The sequence below is a fragment of the Chelon labrosus genome (assembly GCF_963514085.1).
Source record: "Chelon labrosus genome assembly, chromosome: 11".
Classification (NCBI taxonomy): Eukaryota; Metazoa; Chordata; class Actinopteri; order Mugiliformes; family Mugilidae; genus Chelon; species Chelon labrosus.
This window is the reverse complement of record NC_140344.1, coordinates 28,643,860-28,670,277: the sequence shown is the minus strand read 5'-3', so window position 1 is coordinate 28,670,277 and position 26,418 is coordinate 28,643,860. Positions and strand designations below refer to the sequence as shown.

At 42.6% G+C, this 26,418-nt stretch overlaps 1 protein-coding gene across 3 annotated transcripts in view; it reads right to left on the bottom strand.

The window, feature by feature from the left end:
* Window positions 1-25,994, bottom strand: part of wwp2 (WW domain containing E3 ubiquitin protein ligase 2) — a 53,667-nt gene extending 27,673 nt beyond the window's left edge. For 2 of the 3 annotated variants that reach the window (XM_084554726.1, XM_084554728.1), the window contains exons 1-9: window positions 25,914-25,994; window positions 23,622-23,703; window positions 20,835-20,991; window positions 20,472-20,593; window positions 18,121-18,258; window positions 8,576-8,654; window positions 6,562-6,728; window positions 5,419-5,671; window positions 4,978-5,067 (exon numbers count right to left, since the gene is read on the bottom strand). In XM_084554726.1, coding sequence (XP_084410852.1) covers window positions 4,978-5,067; window positions 5,419-5,671; window positions 6,562-6,728; window positions 8,576-8,654; window positions 18,121-18,258; window positions 20,472-20,593; window positions 20,835-20,991; window positions 23,622-23,691 — 1,076 coding nt within the window. In that variant the 5' untranslated portion in view covers window positions 23,692-23,703; window positions 25,914-25,994. The remainder of the gene's footprint in view (window positions 1-4,977; window positions 5,068-5,418; window positions 5,672-6,561; window positions 6,729-8,575; window positions 8,655-18,120; window positions 18,259-20,471; window positions 20,594-20,834; window positions 20,992-23,621; window positions 23,704-25,913) is intronic. The other variant, XM_084554727.1, reaches the window with a different exon arrangement.
* Window positions 25,995-26,418: the final 424 nt, after the last annotated feature.

Here is a 26,418-nt window from a genome sequence, read left to right as displayed (position 1 = left end):
AGTGTTGGTCTCAAAAATAAGACAAAAACTAAATAATCATCCTGGAGACAGATTAAAGCTGGTCGTCGTTTTTTCTGTCTTATCGCTCATTTGGCAACGCTTCACAAACCGTCCAACGGTTTATTCAACGCCGGCGCTCGCTTCCCGACGATGACGGGGAACAATGGAAGACGCCGGGTTTGTGACTGACGTTAACCATGTGCTGTGGTGAGTCTGTGTTCCAGTGTTCATGACGTCCCCCTTCTGTCCCCTGAGACTGGGGGGGTCTGGACACGAGCTGAGATACTGACACAGAAACACAAACACAAAGCTCTGCTGCTATTCTCAGACCTCTGACTTCAGCGCCGCAGAATTTAGAAGAGAGGTTTTTAGTTAGCTCGTCCGTCCCAGTGGTCCTCGGTCCTCGGCCTCCGAATAGAGTCAACGCAGCTCTGAAGGACGAAAAGACGAGAGACGCAGATGAGGCTGCTCTCAGTCGTCTTCTTCTACTCTATCAATTCAGGACAGGAGACAAAGATGGAGGAAGACTTCCTTCTCCTTCTCCTCCTCCTTCTCTCTTTCTCTTGTTCTTATCCCTCCTTATCTCTTCTTCTTCTCTGTTCTTCTCATTCACTCTCAATCTTCTTCATCCTCCTTCTCTCTTCCTCTTCTTCCTTCTCTACTTCAATTTCTCCTCTCTTCTTCTTATTCCCCTTTCTGCTCCTTCCCTTTTCTTCGTCTTCCTCCTCCTTCCCTCTTGTTCTTCCTATTCCTCATCTCTTCTTCTTCCTCGTTCTTCTTCTTCCTCCTTCTCTCTTCTTATTCCTCTTCCTCCTTCCCTCTTCTTCTTCTTCCTCCTCTGTTCTTCTTCCTCTTTCTCTCTTCTTCTCTGTTGTTCTCCTTATTCATCCTCAATCATCTCCTTATTCCTTCTTCTTCCTCCTTCTCTCTTCTTCTTCACTGCATGCCATCTACGTATATAATTCAATCCGGTATTTACCTTAGAATTGATTAAAGATTAATCGAGAAAGACATGAAAAGTTGACAAATATTTAAATTTTGTCTATGATATATCTTGGTAACTACACGTGAGTCCTGTTATTTTTCTCTTTGGGGTCCAAACCACCACATCGTCCACGTGATCAAGTTCACAAACGGCCGTCGGTTGATGAATAACAAAACGTTTGCCGTCAGAAGGAACAAAGCTCAGCTCTTGGTCAGCACCAAGGAGCCGGTCGGTTTTAATCTCTCTCTCATGGACACTTGAGCAGAGTGGATGCTTCCAAACTCAGGGATCTATTAAGGTTAAGAGACAGTCTCTCTCTCTCTCAGCTTCATTTAAGAAGCAGTAATAACTATTCCTCCTCCGATATTAGCTGCTTATTTACTGGAGCCACAGAAAAGGAAAATGTCCAGAAGCCCCGGCGGCCTGTCTGAGAGTCTCTACTTAGTTCATCTGTCTGTTACCATGTCATTAACTGTCCAAGTCTTTCTTTGAAGTAGACGTGTCCCGTCTCCAAGAACAGTCCACATTAAGGACATCATTGATCTTCTTTGGGACAGCATGCTATTTATTCATCACCGCGTCTCTAACCATGAGCTGGAATCACTGATATCCCACCACACGTTTACTTTTGAAGGTTTGAAGTTGACTTAAATATTAACTGTTTGGATTTATTTTTTTTTGTTTCTGCTTTTAAAAAATTGACAATGTAATAAACTCGTATGTATTTTAGGGTCCAGAACCAAACGCAGAACAAAAAGTACATGGACCATGTAACTTTGGTCCTTTAATATATGAAAAAAGAAACCAGAAAGAGAACTGAAGGAGAAAACGGTGGTTATTTGATTCACATAAAAGCAGATGTTTTTATAGGTAAAGAAAAATTAAAATTACAATTAGAAAAAGAAGAAGAAAAACAAGAAGAAATAAGGCAGGAGGAAGAAGGCAGGTGGAGAAGAAAGAAGAATGTAAGGGGAAAGAAGCAGGAAGAAGAAGCGGAAAGGAGGAAGAAGACGACGAAGAAGGAAGGAGGAAGAAGATGAAGGAGCAGGAGGAGGAGGAGGAAGGCGAAAAAGGAGGAGGAAAAAGAACAAAGCAGGAGGAAGAAGAAGGAGAAGAAAGGAGGAAGAGGAAGAAGAAAGAAGAAAGGAGGAGGAGGAAGAAGAAGGTGGAAGAAGAAGAAGAATGAAGAGGGAGGAAGAAGAAAAAGAAAAAGAAGAAGAAGAAGACACAAGGTAGTCTCCAAGGTGGTCACCATGGAGACCACTTCCTGCTTCAGTCAAGGACAAGAAATCACCTCAGGAGAAACAACATTAAGACTGAGATTAACTTTCTCTTTTAGGTTTTAAACTACACGTTAAAAGAATGATTTATTTATATTTATTTTGTCTGCTCATGGATTAAAAAATCTAAATCAACTAACAACAAATCTTTTTCCAGTTTTTGTTTCTGGTTTTAAAAGTAAACTTTAAACACAAAAAAATAATAATAATAATAAATCCAACAACTTGAAAGCATCACATCCCTCCAGACAGAGTTGTCGCCGGTCTGAAGACAGAAAAACAACTTTTTTCTCACAAAATAAATAACACATTAAAACCGCTGTCCTGATTACTGATCACCGCTTTGATTAAGCACAAGTCGCTGCTACACTTTGGTTTTGGCCGTTCCAGTTCGGTGCTATTTCTAACTAAAACAAACCTTTTTTTTTTGCCTTTCTAGTTTTCTCTATAATTAAAGTGTCATAAACAACGTTGTTAAATATCATGTCAAGTACAGCAGAACGTAAACAGCTTTACAAAAGATGGGAAGAAGGTGCGCTAGGACGTTGCACAACTTTAAAAACCAGAGTGACTTCAGTTTTTGTTGCGTCACCAGCTACAAACCCTGCAGAATATTCGATAGCGAGCGCTGTGGCTCCGGATGGCTTTCATTATTTCAGCTTCCAAACCTCGATTATTGCCCAACTACCCCCATCCGCCAGCAGCAGCACCCCCACCCCCCTACCTCAACCCCTAAACAGTTCCTGGTGTGTGCTGCTGGAGCGTTAGCCCGGCATTAGCTCGCTAATTGACCCTCTGAAGGGCCACGCCGGCCAGCCGCCAACACACGGTGGTGGATGGAAGTACATGTGGAGCTAAGAAAGGACTTTTGTTCTCGGGGCCCCCGCGCTCTCGTTTGCTTGAGTGGAAAAACTGAGATGGGGTAGGGTGGGGGGGTGACGGTCTGAAAGGAAAGGGGGTGGGGGTGACCTTTACCTAAAAACAGCCTCTCTCTCTCTCTCTTTTTTCTCACCGTCACTTCTCTGCAAATCAATAAATAATCGGGGGCGAGTAGAAACGTCACAAACAGGCTGAACTCTGGCAGAAGGAAGGAGGGAAAACTGTGTCCTCATTATGAACAAACACTACAATCAAACCGTGGGATTAACGAACGGCTACGATGACGTGTGTGTAGTCACGCCAGAGAACATAAAACTCTCTCTTAAAACCAAATAAATAAACCAGTAGTCTTGGTCTGAGGTTCCTCTGGACACCGGTTCTCTACTTTATCTGCACATTTCCAACAAAATGTGAACACCTGAGGGCCAAGACAGAAATCCTGTCGACTGATGTAGTTTCCTCTAATAATCAGGAGTAGAGGTTGTGGTGGAGGTAACCATGGTAACCTTTACTAATCATCTCCTAATAAATCTACATCAGGTGAGAAGTTTCCAGGAGGAAGAGAAACATGGAGGTAGAGAAACAAGATGGAATCAATGTGGACGGAGACGATGGAGACGTGGAGACATCTTGGTCGTCTCCTAAGACTCTACACATTCAGGAGTGGAGGAGAACTTTCTTCTCCGTCCTATTCTTTCTGTTCTTGTTCTCCTTCTTTCTCCTCCTCCATTATTTTCTTTTTCATCCTCTTCTTCTCTTCGTTCTCTCTTCGCCCTCTTTCTCTCCTCCTTTTCAACTTCCTTTCTCTACGCTTTCTCCTTGCCGTCCACCTCATCCTCTCCTTCTTCTCCTCCTCCTTTCTCCCCCTCTTTCTTCTCCTCATATCTCTCTCCCCCTTTGTTCTTTATCAATTCAGGACTGGAGACAATACTTCTCCTAATCCTTTCCTCCTCTTATCATCGTCCTTTTGCTTTGTCGTCTTCTTCCACCTCCAGCTCTTCTTCTTCCTCCTCCTCTCTTCTCCGTCTTCATCTCTTCCTCATCCTATCTCTACCTCTTTTCTCCTCCTCATTCTTCTTCTTCTTCTTCTTCTCAGCCTCATCTTCTGTCGTTGACGTTTTTCCTGTCTTCTTCTTCTCCCCAACTTCTTCCTTCTTCCTCTTTCTCCTCCTCTCTTCTCCGTCTTCATCTCTTCCTCATCCTATCTCCTCCATCATCTTCTTCTCCTCCTCCTCCTCCTCGTCATTCTTCTTCTTCTTCTTATCCTCCTCTTCTGTTGTTGACGTTTTCCTCTGTCTTCTTGTTCTTTCCACCGTATTCTTCCTCTGCTCCTCTTTCTCCTCCTTCTCTTCTTCATCTGTTCTATTTCCAGCAGACGTGATGCTCCTCTTCATCAGTAGAGATCGATGTATTGACGTGAACTCTTACCTCTGATCGCATGGTTTTATTTAGTCTCCATGGAAACAGTTCATCACCTGATCACAAAGCTCCAGTTGTTGTCTATTAGCTGCAGCATGCTAGCAGCGTTAGCCTTTAAAGCACTGAGCTCCCAGGAAACTTCGTCCATTCAATAAAGGTTATTCAAACAAGATGGCTGACTGTGTGCAGTTTTAGATCTGAAAATGATCTGCCGGTTTTAAGCTTCATCTCATTGTGATTTTCTTCTGTAAATAAATAAACGTATCTATGTTTTGCTGGAGTTGGGACGACTTTTAAACAAAAAGGGACCTAGTCGTTTCGTAAAATCCGTCTGTTGCAGATTTGTTTTAAAGCCAAACCTCGTCTAACCCTAACAGAGTGCCAGGACACAGAGGAGAGTGTAACGGGGCGTACCCTGGAGGCAGCGGTCTCTCCCAGGTTGTGGTTTTGGTGTTGTGGTCGACGTAGTACACTCGACCGTGAGGCAACACCCTCTGCTCCCAGCTGCACAGAGACAAACACACACACATAAATACGTTTTACTCTCACACTGAAGATTATTATCGGCAGGACGGGGAGCAGCAAGCAACAAATGCATCACATCTGTCTCCTCAACCCGTTGTTCTTGTGTGTTTTGCTCAGCAGCCAGTGAGAGGCCCAACTAAGGCTGAATACTATGGAAACAAATTATTAATAATGACAATAATAAAACCATGTTATTTTCCTGGATCGCGACTCTAACCAGAAATAACCAGATATGGGGCAAATAAACCTGATTGGGACGTCCCTACTTGTCAATGTTCCAGAGTTGCAGCAAGTTCAGTAAGCCAGATGTTGTGATGCGGTGAGTCTTACCCAGCCGGGAGTGAGTCTGTGGTGGGCTCTGTGCTGCTGTTGCTTCCCGGCTCTGTGCTGGAGGTGGAGGTGGCGTTGGGACTGGGCTCGACGGGGGCAGCCGGACCCTGGGCGTCCTGACCCGGGGAGGGGCTGCTGCCGTTGCTGCTGCTAGCGGCCGGAGATCGGCCCGACGGAGACGATGGAGGGGGCGTGCAAAGGGTCGCGCCCCCGCGACTGTTCTCCAGACCGTTAGACGTCAACTCAACTTTATCTGAGAGGAAGGAGGAGACGGAAAGATGACGTCATAACCAGAGGACAAACGGCAAACTAAGAAACTTACTGATGAGTCACAGGCAGAAGAACTGTTCAGGTTTATATTAATGTGTTCTGGGTGACGAGGGAGGAAGAGGAGGGGAGGAGGAGGAAGATGGAGGGAGGAAAGGGGAGGAAGAGGAAAAAGAAGAAGGAGGCGGAGGAGGAAGAAGAAGAGGAAGAAGAGGAAAAAGAAGACGGAGGGAGGGGGAGGAGGAAGGAAGAAGAAGAAGAAAAAGAAGAAGGAAGCAGGAAGAAGAAGGAAGCAGGAAGAAGAACAGGAGGAGATGGAAGAAGAGGAGGAGGAAGAAGAAGAAGAAGGCAGGAGGAAGAAGACGAAGGAGGAGGATGGAGGAAGAGGAGGAAGAAGGAAGAAGAAGAAGAAGGAGGAGGAAGAACAAAAAAATGAGAAAGGAAGAAGGCAAAGAAGAAGAAGAGAAAGGAGGAAGAGGAAGAAGACAGAAGAAAAGGACGACAACAAGAGGAGGAGGAGAAAGTAGAGGAATACAAAGTAGTAGTAAGAAGAAGAAGAAGGAGGATGAAAAGGATGACATCAGAAGAGGTGAAGGAGGAGGAGAAAGAAGAAGAAGTAGAAGGAGGAGGAGAGGAGGTTGGGGGAGTGGGGGAGAAGGAGGAGGAAGGAGGAGGAAGGAGGAGAAGAAGGAGGAGAAGGAGGAGAAGAATACAACAGAGGAGAAGGATGACAATAAAAGCAGAGAAGGAGGAGGGACAAGAACAAGAAGGACAAGAAGAAGAAGAAGAAGGAAAGAAGAAGAAGGAGGAGGAGGAGGAGGAGGAGGAGGAGGAATATAAATCCTGTCTCAGCCCGGTCAGCTGACTTGATTGTACCTGTATGGTTTCCAGGGCTACCATGACCCTTGGAGGACCGATGGCGTCCAGAAGAGCCCGGCTCGGGGGTCTGCTGCTCCTCAGTCAGCTCTCCGTTAGTCAGGGACGTCCCTCTGGAGCCCCCCGGGGAGTCGCCCTGAGACCCCCCCACCGAGCGTCTGTTGTTCCTGCAGAGAAAACAGAAGGTGATGAGGAGCACATGAGGAGAGAGAATGGAGAGAGAGGTGTCGGCCTCTCCTTCCTCTGACTCTGAACACCCTCATGTTTCACTAACACTAAATATAACTTTGCTGTTTCCGACAAGAACTTCCAGACAAAGAAAAACAGGAAAGGTCTGCACTGCCTCCTCAGGGTGGAGAAATCTCAGCTGTTCACTCAACGCAATAATAAGAAGAGAAGAAGAAGAAGAAGCAGAAGAAGCAGCAGAGCGTTTGTCTTTCATCGAGACGTTTGACTACTTCTCCATGACAGCGGCGGTCTGAGCTCTTGGCTGAACTGCTCTTAATGCCCCCCCTGCAATGTTTAGAGGGAAATACCATCCGACCCCATTGCCCCCCGCCCCCCCCAGCAACGCTTTGAAACAAACGCCGACACTATTTATTATCCCGGTACCACTGTACCCAGAGAGAGCAGCGTCTGAAACCACACTCTGGAGGAATAACATGCTGGAGCTCTGCATGAGGGCTACACTCAATCCTTTTCTTTTCTTTCCTCCATTTATTTTGATTACAGCTACGTCTGAGTGGGGGGGGGATTTTCATATAAGCGCTCTCCAAACTGTATTTTAGAAAAAGGTTATGTAAGTTTATTATTGAGCTATTATTCTTATTATTACACCACAAAGTATGAAGGGTTTAAAAGCAGCAGACTGAGGTCTACAAGCCTCCACCTACCTACATATATATCTACATCTATATTATGATACAGGCTTAAAAACAGACCACATGTAGAAGAAGGAGGAGGAGGAAGGAAGGACAAGAAGAAGAAGAAGAAGAAGAAGAAGAAGAAGAAGAGAAAGGAGTAAGAAAGGGACGAAAACAAGGAAGAGCAAATGGAGGAAGAGGAGGACAAGAAGAAGAAGTAGAAGAAGAAAAGACTGACAACATGAGGAGAAGGAGGGGAAGAAGGAGAAGATGAAGGAATGGGGGAAAGAAAGGAAGGAAGGACCAGAACAATAAGAAGAAGAGGGAAATGGAGGAAGAAGAAGAGAAAGAATGAAGACGAAGAGGAAGAAGAGAAAGAAGGAAGTAGAAGAAGAAGAAGAGAAAGGAGGAAGGCAAAGAAGAAGAAGAGAAAGGAGGAAGAGGAAGAAGAGAAAGGAGGAAGTAAAAGAAGACGACGAAGGAGGAGGAAGAAGAAGAAGAAGAAGAGAAAGGAGTAAGAAAGGGACGAAAACAAGGAAGAGCAAACGGAGGAAGAGGAGGACAAGAAGAAGAAGTAGAAGAAGAAAAGACTGACAACATGAGGAGAAGGAGGGGAAGAAGGAGAAGATGAAGGAATGGGAGAAAGAAAGGAAGGAAGGACCAGAACAATAATAAGAAGAGGGAAATTGAGGAAGAACAAGAAGAAGGAGAAGACGAAGAGGTAGGAGGAGGAAGGACAAGAAAATGAGAAAGGAGGAAGAAGAAGAGAAAGGATGAAGATGAAGAGGAATAAGAGAAAGAAGGAAGTAGAAGAAGAAGAAGAGAAAGGAGGAGGAAGAAGAAGAAGAAGAGAAAGGAGGAGGAAGAAGAAGAAGAAGACGAAGAAGGAGGAGGAGACAAATGAGGAGGAAGAAGAAGAAGAAGACAGAAGAAAAGGACGACAAAAAGTAGTAAGAAGAAGAAGAAGAGGAAAAGGATGACATCAGAAGAGGTGAAGGAGGAGGAGAAAGAAGAAGAAAATGTAGAAGGAGTAAGGAGTAAGGAAGAAGACTGAGTGATTATTAGTAGAACACTAGAGTCCATGTTGACGCTGTAGAACCAAAGGGACCGTATGTAGATCTGAACCAGGTTCTCTGAGTCTGTCTTCTGACCTGCTGTGGGGTCCTGCTGTATTGGGGGTCTCCTCACTCTGTGTCCTCCTCAGGTTGGGTCTCTCTGACTGAAGTATCTCTGCAACGAAGACACAACACATCCTTTACAGATAGAAACTAAACTAAGACACCTGCAGCTGGTTACAGGATGAACAGAATGGAAATCAGACAATGTGTGTTCATTGGTTCATAGCAACCAGGGTGGATATTATATATAGATCAGGGGTCTTCAACGTTTTCCAGGCCAAGGGCCCCCAAACTGATGGAGAGATAGAGCGGGGACCCCCTACTTATGTATATGTGTAATTAAAGATATTTAAATTTATGGAAAAAAACATTTTGCGACCTCCCTGCAGTACCTCTGCGGACCCCCGAGGGGTCACGGACCCCCTGTTGAAGACCTCTGATATAGATTAAAGGAGGAGGAGGAGAAGGAGGAGGAGGAGGAGGAGGAAGAAAGGAAGAAGAGGAGCAAGAAGGTGGCGGAGGGGGAGGACGAGGAACAAGAGGAAGGAGGGGGAAGAGGAAGAAGAAGAATAGGGAGGAAGGGAGGAGGAAGAGTAAGAGGAAAAAGAGGGAGGAGGGGGAAGAAGAGAGAGGAAGGGGAGGAGGAAGAGGAAGAGGAAAAAGATGGAGGACGAGGAGAAAGTGTAAAAGGAAGAGGAAGGAGGGGAACAAGGGAGAAGGGGGGAAGGAGAGGAAGGAGAGGAAGGAGGGGAAGGAGGAGGTGGAAGAGGGAAGAAAGGGAGGAAAATGGATAACAGGGACGAGAGGAAGAAGAACGGGAAGAAGAGTTAGAAGAAGAGTTAGAAGAGTTAGAAGAGTTAGAAGAAGAGTTAGAAGAAGAAGAGTTAGGAGAGTTAGAAGAAGAAGAGTTAGAGGAGTTAGAAGAAGAGTTAGAAGAAGAAGAGTTAGAAGAAGAGTTAGAAGAGTTAGAAGAAGAAGAGTTAGAAGAGTTAGAAGAAGAAGAGTAAGAGGAGTTAGAAGAGTTAGAAGAAGAGTTAGAAGAGTTAGAAGAAGAGTTAGAAGAGTTAGAAGAGTTAGAAGAAGAAGAAGAAGAGTTAGAAGAAGAAGAATTTGAAGAGTTAGAAGAGTTAGAAGAAGAAGAAGCCACACCAAATCCCCAGCCCACAAATATTTAGTGGAGAATATTTGTTCTGGAGTCTCTCTGTTAGTAACTGATTCTGCTCTGGTAAAAAAAAAAATCTTACCGCCAATCAGATCGCTAGGGGGCGGGGCTTCGTTAACTCGTTTACAACTAAATGTCTGCCGTCAGAGCAGCCAGATGTTTACAGTCTGTTATCAAGTCTGTTGTAACAGAGTTTTCAGAGTTGTTTTTATCTTCCTAATAAAATAAAATGTGTTTCCCCAGACTCGTACTCTGCTACCTAACCCCAGCATCCCAGTCTCTACAGAGAGGATTTATTGTCGCTGGTCGTCTGCAGAGCTGTGCAGAAAATGATAAAGTTATCACGGTCCTCCACAAACCTCCTGAATAATGAATCCCATATTCGGGACTTGACACATGTGGCAGTGGAAGCCCAGTCGGCGGTTTAATGGAGGCCATTCATCCTCGTATGTGCTGTGTAGTCTGTGAGCGTAGCGGCATGTGGTCTCGGCGGTGTGAGGGAATGTGTGACTGCGACTGAAAACCACAGGCCTGTAACATGCTTTTCATTAACACTCACTCTCTCCTCACGCTGCCGTCCTATGAGGACGACGCTCACATGTTTACACACACATATATATATATATATATCTGCTGCTATCTACAGTAACACAAACAGGTTACTCACACACAGGCTTGTTTTGTGGCTATGAAAGAGCTTCTTGTGCACAGAACCCGGCGGACGTACAGAAAAATAAACAGCGGCCTTGAGGAGAAACCATTGTGTCATCGCCCACCTCCCTCCTAACGGCACGGGTCTAATTGCTGGTCTGGTGAGCGTCTACCTGCAGAAACATCTCAACAACTCAACTACAGTAAAGAAAAGGAAAAATGGACCGCACACTTCAGGTTAAATCACACATTTAAGTTGCTGCACCCTGAAGAAAACACTTTGCATTTGTAATGTCAATTATTTTTTCTCTGTTATTATTTTGTCACTATGATAATTTGAATAATCAGGTCAATAAAACGCAAAATAAAAAAGAAAATAGGTCTGTTTACTTTAAAAAATGTATTTATTATCAGACGTTTTGATTAATTGTGATAGAAATAAAGTACCTAGAAAATAGTTGCAGCACTAAAGAGTAGTATTAAAAAGAACAAGAACAACTACTATTAGCTGGGAGGCTACAAAACGCTAAGAGAAGCTACTATTAACTGTGAAGCTAGGAAGAGCTACAATTATCCGGGAGGCTAGGAAGCTAGGAAAAGCTAATATTAGCTGTGAGGACTAGGAAGAGCTACTATTAGCTCGGAGGCTAGGACGAGTTACCATTAGCTTGAGGGCTAGGAAGAGCTACCATTAGCTGAGACGTTAGGACGAGCTACTATTAGCTTGAGGGCTAGGAAGAGCTACTATTAGCCTGGAGACCTAGGAAGACCTACTATTAGCTTGGAGGCTAGGAAGAGCAACTATTAACTTGAGGGCTAGAAAGAGCTACTATTGGCTGAGAGATTAGGATGAGCTACTATTAGCTTGGAGGCTAATAAAGAGAACGTTTCAAGTAACTGCTGATCAGTCGTCTACAGTGGCTTGGATGAATTTTAGCCCATTACTCTGAACAGAACCACTTCAGTTCTGAGATGTTGGTGATCTCTGTCTGACTGATCAGCTACCACCAGAGTCACCATGGTGGGAAATAAACAAAATGGTTACCGAGCCAACAGACGTCCAACTGGCGCAAAAAATATGGCCACAGACGCTGACGAGCAAAGCGCTTGGTGTGAGCGTTTCTTGCCGCTTCCATAGGACAGGAAGTTGTGAATGTGTGGAGTGTGTATGTGAGCCTCCAACAGCCTGTACAAAGTGTGCCAATATTCCCAGCGCTGAAATGGTTCTGGTTCTGTCTTTGAGTGTGAGGGTTTGTTTATGAAGCCAGCGTGTGTCTGAAAAGCTGCCAGGGGGAAATGAGTGAAACCTCCAAACTAACAAGAGATGCGTTCAGAGCGAGAACACAGAGCGCCTTAACGCCAGCACACTCCCACCTTTATACACTCCTTATATATTCAGGCAGCTCACACACGCCTTAGCAAGAACGCAAAACATATGTACACGTCTGCATCGACACTCACGAGGCCATAAAACACACAAAGACAAGTGCTTCAACTTGAAACCTTGGTTTTGGAGTGCGCACACTTCAGCCCTCTGTTCACCAACCTCTCCTACCCCCCAAAAACAAACACACACACACGCTACACACACATACGACTTCTGTCATCCCTGCCCCTGCAAGTCAGGGGAGGAAACCCCCACCCACCCCCACAGGTCCTCGTTACCGTGCACACCGCTTCGGGATCACAGGAGGCGATTGTGCTGCAGAGCTGCAAGCAATGAGACTCAATTACGCAGTTCTCCGAAACCAATTAGACAAAAGCACTCCCGATGTCTGTGATTACTGGCGAGCAGAGTCTCCAAACAACAGGCCACATGCAGACGAACTGGAGATCTGTCAGTTTGTGTGTTAACCTTTGACCTCTACACACGCTGTAGCCAGTTCAACTCATACTTTATATTTATTTCCCTCGTTCCCTTAAATCTGAATTTACTTTTAAAGGGACCGGATCACTTTTTAAGAAATGCCAGCTGTGTCATAAGAAGGCATGTAGCTAGCACGGTTAGCTTAGAATAAAAAAAAGAAGGAAAAATGCTTGTGCTGCTTAAAAAAAATTCTATATTTCTGCGTAAAAGTGACTCAAAACATCAGCGGATTTTCACAAAGGTCCTGAAAGTAGACAAAGAGTGAACATGAGTGACTGTGGTGATAAAACAAAACCAGTTATCTGTTCAGGTTTTTAAAGTAGCTCTTCCAAGTTTCCTAGCCTCCCAGCTAACAGTGGCTGTTCCTAGCTTCCTAGCCTTGCAGCTAACAGTAGCTCTTCCTCACCTCCTAGCTAACAGTAGCTCTTCCTCACCTCCTAGCTAATAGTAGCTCTTCCTAGCCTCCCAGCTAACAGTAGCTCTTCCTAGCTTCCTAGCCTTGCAGCAAATAGTAGCACAGCTAACAGTATTCCCAGCTAACACTAGCTCTTCCTAGCCTTGCAGCCTCCAAGCTTATAGTAGCTCTTCCTAGATTTCTAGCCTCCCAGGTAATGGTTGCTCTTCCCAGCGTCCTAGCCTCAAAGTAGCTCTTCCCGTTTCCTCTTCTGAATGATGACCACAGACTACTGCCACCTGCTGGAGAGGAGACTTACTTCATTTCAAGCAGGTGCAGAGCGTATGAACCAGCTGGTCGTTGGTTGTAGTCTTTGTGATGCGTTTAAGTGTAAATTCTCGGTCGTGACACAGAACGTCACCATTGGCCTTCGCTGCTAACAGATTTTCGATGTTGCTTTGGCGTGTCTGTACTTTTACAACAAACAGCCTTTTCCTGTTTGCAAGGATTTCCCAAAAACTTCTCCACTTTTACTGGAATATTTTTTATTTTTTTTTATGTTGATGTCCTCGAGACGTCACGTGGTACGGCAGTATGCACACACACAAACATACACCTCCTCTTAGCCTCTCCTCGCATCTAAACAGCTACAAAGGGACACATTTATTCAGGCCATGCTGCGGCAGGCCTCGGCCCTCACTGCTGGCCCTGTGTTCATTCACCAGGACACACTGTGGCTTCTGTGTGGCGCTCTATGAAAAGACTTGTGTATGAGTGTTGTACAGAGAGCGATGGATGCATGAACCTGGCGACGGGTGTGAGAGCAGCTGAAGTATTTGTCAAAAAGACAGCCAGTCTTTAGCTTCCAAAACAGAAAACACAAACCGAGAGTCGGTAAACATGTGGGTAGGTTTGAAATCCTCCTCCTGTGAGCTATGAAATGATTTTTTTATTGCTTTGGGAATAATAACAACAACACATGAACATGGAGATTAAGTGTTCTCTAAATCCAGTGTGTGGTTAAGTGAAATACTGCGGTCGTACACGGTCTGTATATTCTGTTGGTATTAAGTTACGTTAAGTTTAAACAATATTCTTGACATGTTAATCTTGGCAGGGCGGAAAAAACGGCTGCTACACGATTTAAACTTCAACATAACTCTCAGCTAAACTCTGCTTTGTTGAAAAGAATAAATAAACTTATGCGCAAAATCCCGCCGTTGTCAGCTGTGACACAATGCAGCAGAGAAACTGAAGCTACGGACCTAAAAACAACAAGCAGACAGGGTGTTCTTAATTCTTAAATCTTTTTACGCCTTCTTATTTTACCTTTAAAACAGAAAAAACATTATTTTACATAATATAGTAAAACACTGCACTCCCAAACAGAAGCCCTGGAGTGATTTTAAAAAACTAAAAAGAAGTGTTCTGTTGATCTGACACTTCCAGGAAACGTGTTATACCGTCTGTGGGTTAAAAAAACAATAAGACTTTAATTTTAAGTTTGCTCTGTGAAAGATCGGAACCGTCATTACCGTCGCCAGCATGGAGCGAGTAAAAGGAAATCTGTGTCTCCTGGTGATCGCTGACTGTTTCTGGATCACATAGAGGTGAAGTGGTTCTGTCTACACGACTACATGAAGGATTTATACTGTAGATAAATAACAAGAGATGTGTGAGTATGCAGCAAAAATATAAACATTTCAATATAAATATCATCATGTATAATTATTAATATAATATTAATATTTTACCAGTATAGTAATTCCTAAATAGATGCTTGCTATGGAAGCTCAAATAAACATTAAGTAATAATTAATCTTAAAAAAAGTAAAAATCTGAAGGAAATTCATTAATTTATTATTAAATTATAAATACTAACATCTTGCAACAGTTTATTTTTGTATATTAACCACTAATAAACATAATGTCCTTATTATTAAAGCTGTATATTATTGTAAAAGTTTTCCCTTTACTGTTTTATATATCCCTGTACTGCCACACATATTTATATTGCCTATATTTCTCTCATATTCACTTATAAAACCCTATATAAGCTTATATATATATATATTTGCAACTTTTACTGATTACCTAAAGAAAGTTTAGAAAAGGTTACAGCGTCTAACTTGAAGCTGAGTTTTCGTTTTCTCCCTGATGCAGTTATTTTCCACTCAGCCGCTCCTTGACAACAACAATTCAGAGGAACATGGATTTAGTGCAGGACTGTTATTTATTATTATAATGCATTTGTTATTACTAGTGTACCTAATGAACCGGCAAGTGAGTGTATAAAACCCTGTGCAGCGTCTTCTTCTGTCAGCACTGATCAGACGTGAACGTTTCTGGATTTATTGCTGGATTTTAAATAAGCCACGAGCGCCATCCATTCAGCAAATAATAATAATTTTCTGCTGTGCAGCCGCTCAATGTTGTCATTTCATAAAAAAATAAAAAAAATTTTAAAAAAAAGCACACCCACTCAAAACCCTCTCTTCACCACAAGGACAGACCACAGAGTTTGTTTTCATGGACAGCATTAATACAAAGCCATGAAGAAGTGATTTAAACAATGCAGAACTGATGTCTTTACCCAAGTGGAGGAAAAAAAAAAAAACACTCGTTAGGAGGCGGAGAGACTCCCAAACATCCCACAGTACAAACACATGTGAGTGGTTTCTGGCAATATGACCAAATATTAAAGCGAGACAGGAAGGGAAAGTGTGTGAGGAGGAAAAATGGTTTAATATTCTGTAGTAATAAGCCGTCTGGTCGTCTGTGTGTGTGTTCACTTTAATACATCTTCATAAAAACATGTATTTCCAAAACACCAACTGTACGCTACGCTGTTTCTTTCTCCATGACGATACTTTACTTTTTTTCTCCGTCCCTACATTTGACCACATTTGACAGATTGCACATGGTCGTTCTTACACAGACACTCCTGTTTTTCTTCGGCTGCCGTCCGCAGTCATTGCACAACTTACCGGAGATACTTATTTAATATTTATTGAAGCACATGTACATATGCAGATTACCGTTTTCCATTTTCTTTGGTATATTATTCTAAGGCTGCTGTGTCACGCTGAATGTCCAACGGGCATTTAATAGAAGGTACATCTTATCGTATCTTATCGTGTCTTTCTGTGTCTTATCGTATCTTATGTCATTGCATGTTATCTTATTGTAACTTATCTTAGTTTATTGTATCATGTAGCACGGTGGAGTTTTTCACCGTCGCCTTCAGGCTGCTCTGGGGGTTTCAGGACGGGTTTTGTAAAGCGTCTTGAGACGATTTGTATTGTTATTGACGCTATATAAATAAAATTGAATTGAACTGAACTGTAGTACTGATTCTTATTTTATCTTCCTATCTTATTGCCTTGATCGTATTTTATCATATTTGATTGTATTGCGTTGCATCGTACTGAATCTTATCATATATTACTGTATCATATCTCACTGCATCGTATCTTATTTTATCATGTCACAACCTATTGTATCTCATTGTATCACAACGTACTGCACGGATCTTATTTCATCCTATCGTGTCACGTCATATTGAATCTTATCATATTGCAACGTGTCATATCGTATTGTATCTAACTTTATTGAATCACAACGTATCGTATCTTGTGTTATCTATTGTATTCTTTCATACTGTGTCACAACCTATCACATCGCAATGTATCGTATTGAATCTTATTGTATCTTACTGTATTAAATCGTATAGTATTAAATTATAACACAATGTATCTTACCGTATTGCCGTAGTGTCGCATCTAATTGTATCGACTGTATCGTATCTGATCTTATCGTGTCACGATATATTGTATCTTATCGCAGCGGTTCCCAAACTTTTTTGGCCGCGCACCCCCTTCTATATCCCAACCACGCTGACACAACCCCAATTCCCAGACACCTTTAAAAAAAATAAATAAATTAAAAAATTAAAAAACGCAACAAGCTTTTTTTATAGCCATATTAGAGGCAGCGTGTTTAATCGTGCTCAAGTTACCAGAACACACATATAACAAAATAATCACGATCACAACAACGCGCTCTCGCATTTGAATTAAACTGAAACACTGGAACATTTTCCATATGATGAAACAAAGTTACGCACAAGCTTCCACTTTTAAGAGCAAAGGGGATGATGACAGGCTCAGACTCAGAGGCAGAGGCAGAAAGCAGATAAGTCGGGGGAAATACGGCTAATATTTTCAGCCGCATTAAACAAAAATTGCAGCAACTTTAAATAACCGTGGAGCTAACACAACCGCGTCATCATAACACAGCGGTTATGGAAATAAAATTAGAACGCCAGTAATTTTAATTAAATTGTAATAAAGTTACACACGACCCACAACATAAATAAGCATAGGCTCAGGAATGGATAAAAAAAAAATGAGGATCCATCTGACGATTTTCAAGTGCAGCGCAGCTGGCTCAGTTAATTGCGCATATACAGTGCGTAGAAGAAGATAACTTCTTCTCCGCCATTGCATTTTTCATCTCACACACCCCCTAGAGTTAGTTCACGCACCCCCAGGGGTGCACGCACCACACTTTGGGAATCCCTGTCTTATCGTATCACAACGTGTTGTATCGCATTGTATCTTACTTTATTGAATCACAATGTATCCTATCAAATCGCATCGCATTTTATCGTATCTTGTGTTATCATATTATATCTTATCGTATTTTATCATATCGTGTCTCAGCCTATTGTATCTCATCGTATCGCTAAAGTATTGAATCTTATTGTATTTTACTGTATTAAATCGCATCATATTAAATTATATCGCAGTGTATCTTATCGTATCGCAACATGTCATATCGCATTGCATCGTATCTGATGTTATATTATCGTATCGTGTCACGTCATATTGAATTTTATCGTATCGCAACATGACGTATCGCATTGCGTCTTACTTTACTAAATCACAATGTATCCTATCAAATCGCATCACATCTTGTGTTATCTTATGTTGTATCTTATCGTGTCGTGTCACGACCAATTGTAGCTCATCGTATTGGATCTTATTGTATCTTAAATCGCATCGTACTAAATTATATCGCAACGTATTGATCATATTGAATCGTATCTGAGCTCGTATTTTCATATCACGCCATATTGAATCTTATCGTATCGCAATGGGTCGCATCGTATCGCAACATATCACATCGCATTGAAACTTATCGTATCTTATTTTATCGTATCCAGTCTTATCGTATTGTTTCTGATCGCATCATATCTTATGTTATCTTATCCTGTGTGACCGTATTGAATATCTTTATTTTATCGTATCTCATCTCTCGGCCTCAGAGAACCCTCTCTGGTCTCCAGAGAACATGAAACTCACCGGCAGCGATATATAAGAGCACACGTCGGAGGCGTGAGCGCTTCTCGAGGCGATTCTTTGTCCATTTCTGTTTTCCCTCCTTTCACCTCAGTAAATGTGTCTGTCTGAATGTGTGTGTGTGGTAAAGGTGGGACTCACTGTCTGCTGCCGTGCTGCCATTGGGCAGCGAGCCCAGATCAACAACCATGCCGTCCAGACAGACGTTGAGCTCGCCTCCTGCTACAACCGAGCCTTTGTTCTCCGTCTGCAGCACCAGACTCAGCTGGACGTTCTCCACTAGAGGGAGGAAGAACGACAGAGAGAGAGAGAGAGAGAGAGAGAGGATGAGTGGAAGGTATAGAAGGAGGAGGAAGGCTGTGTTGGAAGGACGGGAGGAAATCGGACATCCTCTGTTATTGGTCTAAAATAAAGAAAACCGTGTGAACCCACAGTGTATGTTCTCAGAGACCGGATCTCAGAGATCGGGTTTCCAGACTGGACTGATACAGAAAACACTTAAAGAGGCTCTTTTCTCTCTCTATATATTAGTTTCTACATCCACTCAGATGAGTCTGATGAATGAGCCTCCCTCTCTTCTACCCTACAAACACCCATTCATCAGATTTACTACCAATAACACCGCCAAAACAAAACAGCACCAGAGCTCCAACTCTGAGAGCAGCGTCAGGACTGAAAGCTGAATGGATTTAAAAAAGTTATGAGGAGAGAGAAGAGCTGGACAAAAGCAAAGACACATGGAAGACGAGAAACTAGAGGGAGAAGATGGAGGAGACGCCACAAACCTCTGGAACCAATGAGAAGATTAGCTTTAGTTTAAATCTGGAAATTAACTGATGATTGAATAGTGACCTTGTAAATCAAAATTAAACTGAATCATGAAATCAGTAGAGATACTCGGTCTTACGAGCAGTAAAATAATTATGGTATGTTGTCTGATATTCTTCTTCATTCCTCTCCTCATCCTTCTTCTTCTCCTCCTCTTCCTCCTCTTCCAATATTCATTTTCATTCTAGTCCTCCTCCCTCCATCTCTTTTTCTTCTTCCTCCTTCTTCCTCCTTCTTCCTCCTTCTTCCTCCTCCGCCTCCTTCGTCCTCCCTTCCTTTCTTCTTCTTCTTCTCCTCTTCCTTCTTCTTCGTCCTCCTTCTATTCCTCCTCCTTCCTTTCCTTCTTCATTCTTCTTCCTCCTTCCTCCTTCATCCTACTTTCCTCTCTTCTTCTTCTTCTCCTTTCTCCTTCTCCACCTCCTTCATCCTCCCTTCCTTTCTTCTTCTTCATCCTTCTTCTCTTCCTCCTCCTCCTCCTCTCTTCTTCATGCTTCTTCTCTTCCTCCTCTTCTTCTTTCTCCTGTTTCTTCTCATTTCTACTTCTTTGTCATCAATCTTTCTTCTTCTTCTCCTCCTCCTCTTTGTCTTTCTTCATTCTTCTCTTCCTCCTCTTCCTCTTCCTCTTCACCAATCTTCTTCATTCTCCTTCTCCTTCATTCTTCTCTTCCTCCTCCTCTTTCATCATCTTCTTCTTCTTGTCTTCCTCCTCCTCCTTAAAAGATGAAAGAGTCCACGTGGACAGCTACATTGAAGACGAGGAGACGTCTTACAGGGTTGGAGAACAAGTTAATAAATAACTTCTTCTTCTTCTGTCATATTTCTGGCCGGTTCGCAGCCTTTTTTTATTTAACATCCACGTAAACAGTTAAGTTGGAATCTCTGAATCAGGTTCAAGAAGAAAACATCGTCCATGTAAAACAAAAGTAGACGAGAGAAAAACAAACCAGCAGAGCATCAGGTTGTCGTTTGCATACTGAGTTTTAAGAATACAACAACTTGGAGACAATGCTCTTATTGTAGGCAGCACATGGAGGGAAATTCAGCCTGACGGTCGGTTTAAACAGTTGACTCATGAGGACATTACATCATGTTGCTAAACAGAGGATAAGACGTCTTCCAGCGCGCCACCGATGCCAGTTACATGATCTATTTAGATATCGGAAGTTAGTCACCACTTGGAAGGAAGTTACAGAGAAAACCAATTAAATGTGTTGAAGAATATCATTGAACATCTACAGAGAGGTTCATGGTGCAACCCAGGTGTGTACAAGACGCTGCAAAGTGTCTGTAAAGTGGATATACTGACTGTTGGCATTAGTGTGACTTAACTTCACAACCTGTGCCGTAAACTTGGCTGTTTCTCAGTGTTTAGAGGAACGTCTTGGTAATAAACACAGGAATGTTTGAACTTCTGAGTTTAGTTTTTAGTGTCAGGCTTCCCAAACCTTAAAGCTAATAGTGGCTAGTCCTAGCTTCCCAGCTAATCGTAGCTCTTCCTAGTTTCCTAGCCTTCCAGGTAATTGGGGCTGTTCCTAGCTTCTTATTCTCCCAGCCAGTCGTAGCTCTTCCTAGCTTCCTAGCCTCCCAGCTAACAGTAGCTGCTCCTGGCTTTAGGTTATGGTTTGATTAAACATTGTGGGGAAAGTGTGTGTTTGTGTCCTTACTCTTGCCGTCATGCGTGCGCAGTGTGTCCAGCAGGTCGATGGTGGCGCTGCCCAGTAGCTCCTTCCTCAAGGTGTGGCAGCTCCACAGCTTCAGGTCCAGACGACTCTGAGGCGTCACATTACTGACAAACACACAAACAGATCCACAACGTCATGATGATCCAGGATGAATAAAGTGTAGAAGAGCTCTGTAAGACAGTTTGCAGCTCTTCCTAGCCTCCCAGCTAACAGTAGCTCCTCCTAGCTTCCTAGCCAAAAGAACCAACTGAACTTCATTTAAATATTAGCCAAGGTGGAGCTTCTCTTTTATGAGCTATATAAATGTTATGCAGGAGTTTATCTGTGTGTGTGTGCTGCTCTCACAGGGTGAGGTCTTCATTCCACTGCAGCTCGACGTGGCCGCTGCGTTTGCCTGTTTTTTTGGTTTCGCTGGTCAGGCCGTCGGCCGTCACCTCGACAAAGGAGCTGAGTCGAGAGTGACGGTTCGGCAGCTTGGGGGACTGGGGCTTCGCCGACACCACTGCACGAAAACACACAGAGAAAAACTAAATAAGACAAACTGCTGCAGAGGAAATAAATATGAAAGAATCAAAGTCACATCCTCACATTAGAGAAGCTGGAACCAGAACAGCTTTGGACAAAAATGACTAATTCCCAAACTAATTAAACCAAAGTATCTTCCAGGATAATGTCAAACATGCATCCTGCACAAGTTGGTGAAACAGACGAACAGAACAATTAATTTGATCCAGATAATAATAGTATTTTTTTAAATTAACAGCAACAGAAGCTAACCATTAGCAACCGCAGTGTATTTAGGTGTAGGACTGTGTCAATACTACATACATGGGGTGTCATTTTCACAAATTAATTACACAATATTAAAAATATATATATTTTTTCAGACTTGTATTCCTGGTTTCTTGCTGTAAATATTCTTTTACAGCAGTTTAAACTGAACAAGGAGACAACTATCTGCTTCTGAAAACTGTCTATCAGCAGATTTTAATACATATGACTGTCTGTTTTTTTGACATATACTGCATCACATCCTGCTCAAAACATGACAGTTCAATGGTTTGGGACCAGGCAGATGTAAACATCGCCCTCAAGTGGAAGAAAGCAGAAGAACACGTATTTTAAATAAGAAAATATTTTAATCACACTGAGGTCTCAGTGTTTAAAAAAAGAAAACCTGCCAAGAAACCGGCCTACAGACTCTCCAGGTCTCCAGCAGAGTTCTTCCACCGCTCAGCAAACACAACTCTTCATTTATTCTGGGATTAAAACACATGAAACTAGTCGACCGTTGCTCTGTTTGAATCCGTTTCAGACGTTTTCCAGGAAACTGAGAAAAGTTTCACGAAGATTCGCTGACTCTGATCACTAGTGTCCAGGGAGGGAGGAAGGAAGGAAGGAAGGAAGGAAGGAAGGAAGGATGGAAGGAAGGAAGGATGGAAGCAGGTAAGGAAAGAAGGAAGGAAGGACCAAAGGAGAGAAGGAGAAAGGAGAAAATGAAAGGAAGAAAGGAGAGAAGGAAAGACAGAGAGAAGGATGGAGGGGAGTAGGGAGGGAAGGAAGGAATGAAGGAAGGAAGGAAGGAAGGAATGAAGCAGCCACTCATCCTCTTCATATTGAATCATCTCCTGAGTTGATTCTAGTTCAGATTAGTTTCTAGTTTAGTTTGGTTCTCAGCTCCAAGACCAGAATCTTTTAAAAGGCTCTCATTACTAATGAACAGACATCACTGATTCATGTGATCATCAGTGTTCACACCTGGACCTGTTTGACCTGGACACTAGAGACCAGATCAGTGTTCACACCTGGACCTGTTTGACCTGGACTCTAGAGACCAGATCAGTGTTCACACCTGGACCTGTTTAACCTGGACTCTAGAGACCAGATCAGTGTTCATACCTGGACCAGTTTAACCTGGACTCTAGAGACCAGGTCAGTGTTCACACCTGGACCAGTTTAACCTGGACTCTAGAGACCAGGTCAGTGTTCACACCTGGACACTAGAGACCAGATCAGTGTTCACACCTGGACCTGTTTAACCTGGACACTAGAGACCAGATCAGTGTTCACACCTGGACCTGTTTAACCTGGACTCTAGAGACCAGATCAGTGTTCACACCTGGACCTGTTTAACCTGGACTCTAGAGACCAGATCAGTGTTCACACCTGGACACTAGAGACCAGATCAGTGTTCACACCTGGACCTGTTTAACCTGGTCACTAGAGACCAGATCAGTGTTCACACCTGGACCTGTTTAACCTGGTCACTAGAGACCAGATCAGTGTTCACACCTGGACCTGTTTAACCTGGACTCTAGAGACCAGATCAGTGTTCACACCTGGACCTGTTTAACCTGGACTCTAGAGACCAGATCAGTGTTCACACCTGGACACTAGAGACCAGATCAGTGTTCACACCTGGACCTGTTTAACCTGGTCACTAGAGACCAGATCAGTGTTCACACATGGACCTGTTTAACCTGGACTCTAGAGACCAGATCAGTGTTCACACCTGGACTCTAGAGACCAGATCTCTTAATCTTAATGTGAAGGACTGAATCTGGGCCTTAGGTGATCTGACTTCTTGTAAACCTGCTGACAGTCTTGCTACCACGTATGTTATCAGTGGAACCAGAGCAGATTAGTTTTCGCTGTGAATCACTTTAGGATCACTCCTCCTTCTGTCTGAACTCCTTCCAGTCATGAGCAGATACGAGACGGCTTCTCTAGCCCCCGGAACGTTTGGCAAAACCGAAACGTGACTCATCTGCCGTCCTCCAGAGAGGAAAGGGATGTGATGCGTGGAGGTGGAGGAGTTCCAGAAAGAGAGGAATGAGAGTCGGGTCTGGACAGAGTACGAGGAGGGCGGAGGTTTAGGAAAAGGGTAGAGAGAGGATGAGTCAGAGATCAGACTATCAAAGTAAATCACTGACAGACTGAATTATGACTTGTAGCGTAGAACAGAAAGAGAAAGAAAGACTTTGGTCCCATAAATATAGTTCAGGCTGAGCCACCAACCTTCCTTCCCCCTCCACCATCAACATGACTGATCAGGCTGAATATGACTGACAACACGCTGCCTCTACTACAGACATCAGGTCAAAGGAATAAAAACAAAACGAAGACTTTTACCTTTCAGGATCAGCTGAGACTTCTCAGTGGTCTGGGCACAGCCAGCTCTGCTCACACTGGCGGCTGCCATGTCATCACAGCTCTGCAACACAACCACAGACACACACAACATGACAACACTGTGCACACTGCCAGGTGAATGCATTCACTGGGGTACCTAATGAACTGGCGAGTGAGTATTAATTACAGGAAACACAACTTTGCAACAGATCCTCACCCGTATCTGCGGAGGAGAGGAGAGGAGAGGAGAGTGCTTTTTCTAATTAAAACCAGACTTTTTAATCCACTCACTGGCCAGTTTATTAGGTACACTAGTGAAAGCAATCTCATATAACAGTCCTGCTCTAAATCTAGTCTCCATGAAGGTTCTGGTTCTCAGCATTAGTTCAAAATAACTGAGAGAGATGTTGATTCATCAGTGTTTTCATGTTCTGGAGACCGTCACCATGACTCGGGGAGACGATGCACATTTAAGAACAAGCTGTAAAAGTCTCTCTCTGTTAGTAAAAGTAAATACAATTAAAATTACACACATTAGCTTTGACTAGCCTGAAATAAGACAACTGACATGGGTTTATTAGGTACCTAAACATTGCCAGTTTATTAGGTACACCAGTGAATGAATTCTGATATAACAGTATCTTAGAGCAAGCTGTAAACTCTCTCTCTCTGGCCGAGAGTCAAAAAAAATCTCTGTTAGTAAAAGTAAATAAAGACTAGTGGTTTGTAGTACTAGTATTGAATTTTACTGTCTTGTCCTGACACGTGTTCCTATTAATTTGACATAGTAGTCAGTGGGCTAGGCTAAATATCAGAAAGACTTTTAGTTCAGTCCAGTTTAACAGCACCACAATGATCCTCCAGGTGAATCACCTCCTTTCTGACGCTGCTTCTACATCAACTCAGCATTATTTAGATTAGAATGACTTCACTAGCGTACCTAATGAATTGGCAATTTCCTTTTTTTGTTCCTGTGTCCACTGCACCAAGGGTAAACTCCTCATATGTGTGTGAGCATAGAACATAACCTATTATATTATAGATCTATTTATTTAGCAGCACGGACCAATAACAAGATGTCTGTTCCCCTGTCAGACCTGAACGGAGCCAAGACTTTCATCTGACACCATCAACGTCACCTTGAGCAAAGGCAGAGACGCAGCCTGCTGAATTTAAAGCAAAGAAAACTGCAGCAAAACTGAACTCTGGTCTGATTCTTTCTTTCATGCATCACCTGAATCAGGTCCGTGGAGAGGATCATGTTTATCAGCTGTTTGCTGCAGCACCAAGGTGACTGAGACCAGACCCTTTGGTTCTTACACAAATGGGAGCAGCTCATAAGCAAATTAACTAATTAAAGGTTTTACTATAAACTAAATCTCCATGTGAGATGTGTCACAGAGCTGCAGATAAACCCATTAATGGTCCCACAACAAAAAGGCGCATCATCCGTCAACCTTATGGAATTAGCTGACCGGCTAACGCGGCGTTAGCTAGAGCTGGTTAAAGTTCACATGAACTAACGAAGACTTTAATGTTCCTCTTGGGTTTTTATTTGATTTTAATTCGTCCTCTTTATTAAATACCCTTGGCTGCTGCGCACAAAACACAAACACGGAAGATGAGCTAGGTTTCTTTTTTTTTTTTTCTACGCATCACCGTCAAGTCAGGAGAGGACAACACGGGCACTTCCTGTGGTGAATTTTCAAAATAAAACTCAATAGGAAAAAAATTTGCTTTTATTTTACCATTTAAACCCCAGTGTGCTTTGATCAATGACACTACACATAATTAACGAAGCAATACTCGATAACTAATTTAGTAAATAAGACATTTTTTTGAAAATGTCATTTAAAGTTCACTACATTGGAAAATGACGCCTTCTGGTGACTAGTTTGATTCAGCAGAAGATTTTTATCGTTCACTACTCAAAGTTTAAATTACTATGGAAATGCTTATTGGAAAAACGGCACCGTCTAATTCTTCACATAAAAATCAAAAAGAAAAAATAAGTTATTATTGTAATAACGGTCTTTTTGCATTTATTTTGAAAGGGAAAGTCTCGACAAATCCGCTCCGATCTAGCTACGTCTCGTGAGCTTGACGTTAAAGAAGCTAACGGCTAGCCTGCCAGCTTCGTATGGAGGTTTTGTAAAAGGACAAGCCGTTAAACCGCGTCCTAACCACCTGACAGTGATCACAGCTACACTGATACAAAGGTGGTTGACGCCTGAACACGATACACGTATTGACACGATAACAAACTAGGCTTAAATGCCATCTTTCCCGTACCTTTTTAGCTGTGCTCCGCCGCCGTCGCTACTGAACTTTCATTTCCGCCTCAGTGACAAAACCACGTGACCTGGGTCTTATGGCACAAAGGATTGTGGGTCGTAAACAATGGTAAACATCAGGTAGAATCACCATAGAGTCTGTAGGTACAAATACAAATATATAGATATATCATTATTATTAAGAAAAAAAAACAAAAACGTATAAAATTAATTTAAGATATTTAAAGCCAACGTAAACAATTGTACTTTAAAGTATGGAAAATTTAACATGACTAAATAAAATATTTATAGGTGAAAATAAAATACAAAATAAATAAATAAAATAAATTTAAAAAATCAATAAAGCAAAGACTAAAACAAATGAAAAAGTATAAAACTGAATTTAATAAAATAAAATAATCATACAAACATATAAATATAATAAGATTTTATATTAATTATGTTAAACATTATTAGCAGACATATCTTCATTTCGCATCCTGTTAAGACCCAGCTCACTAAAG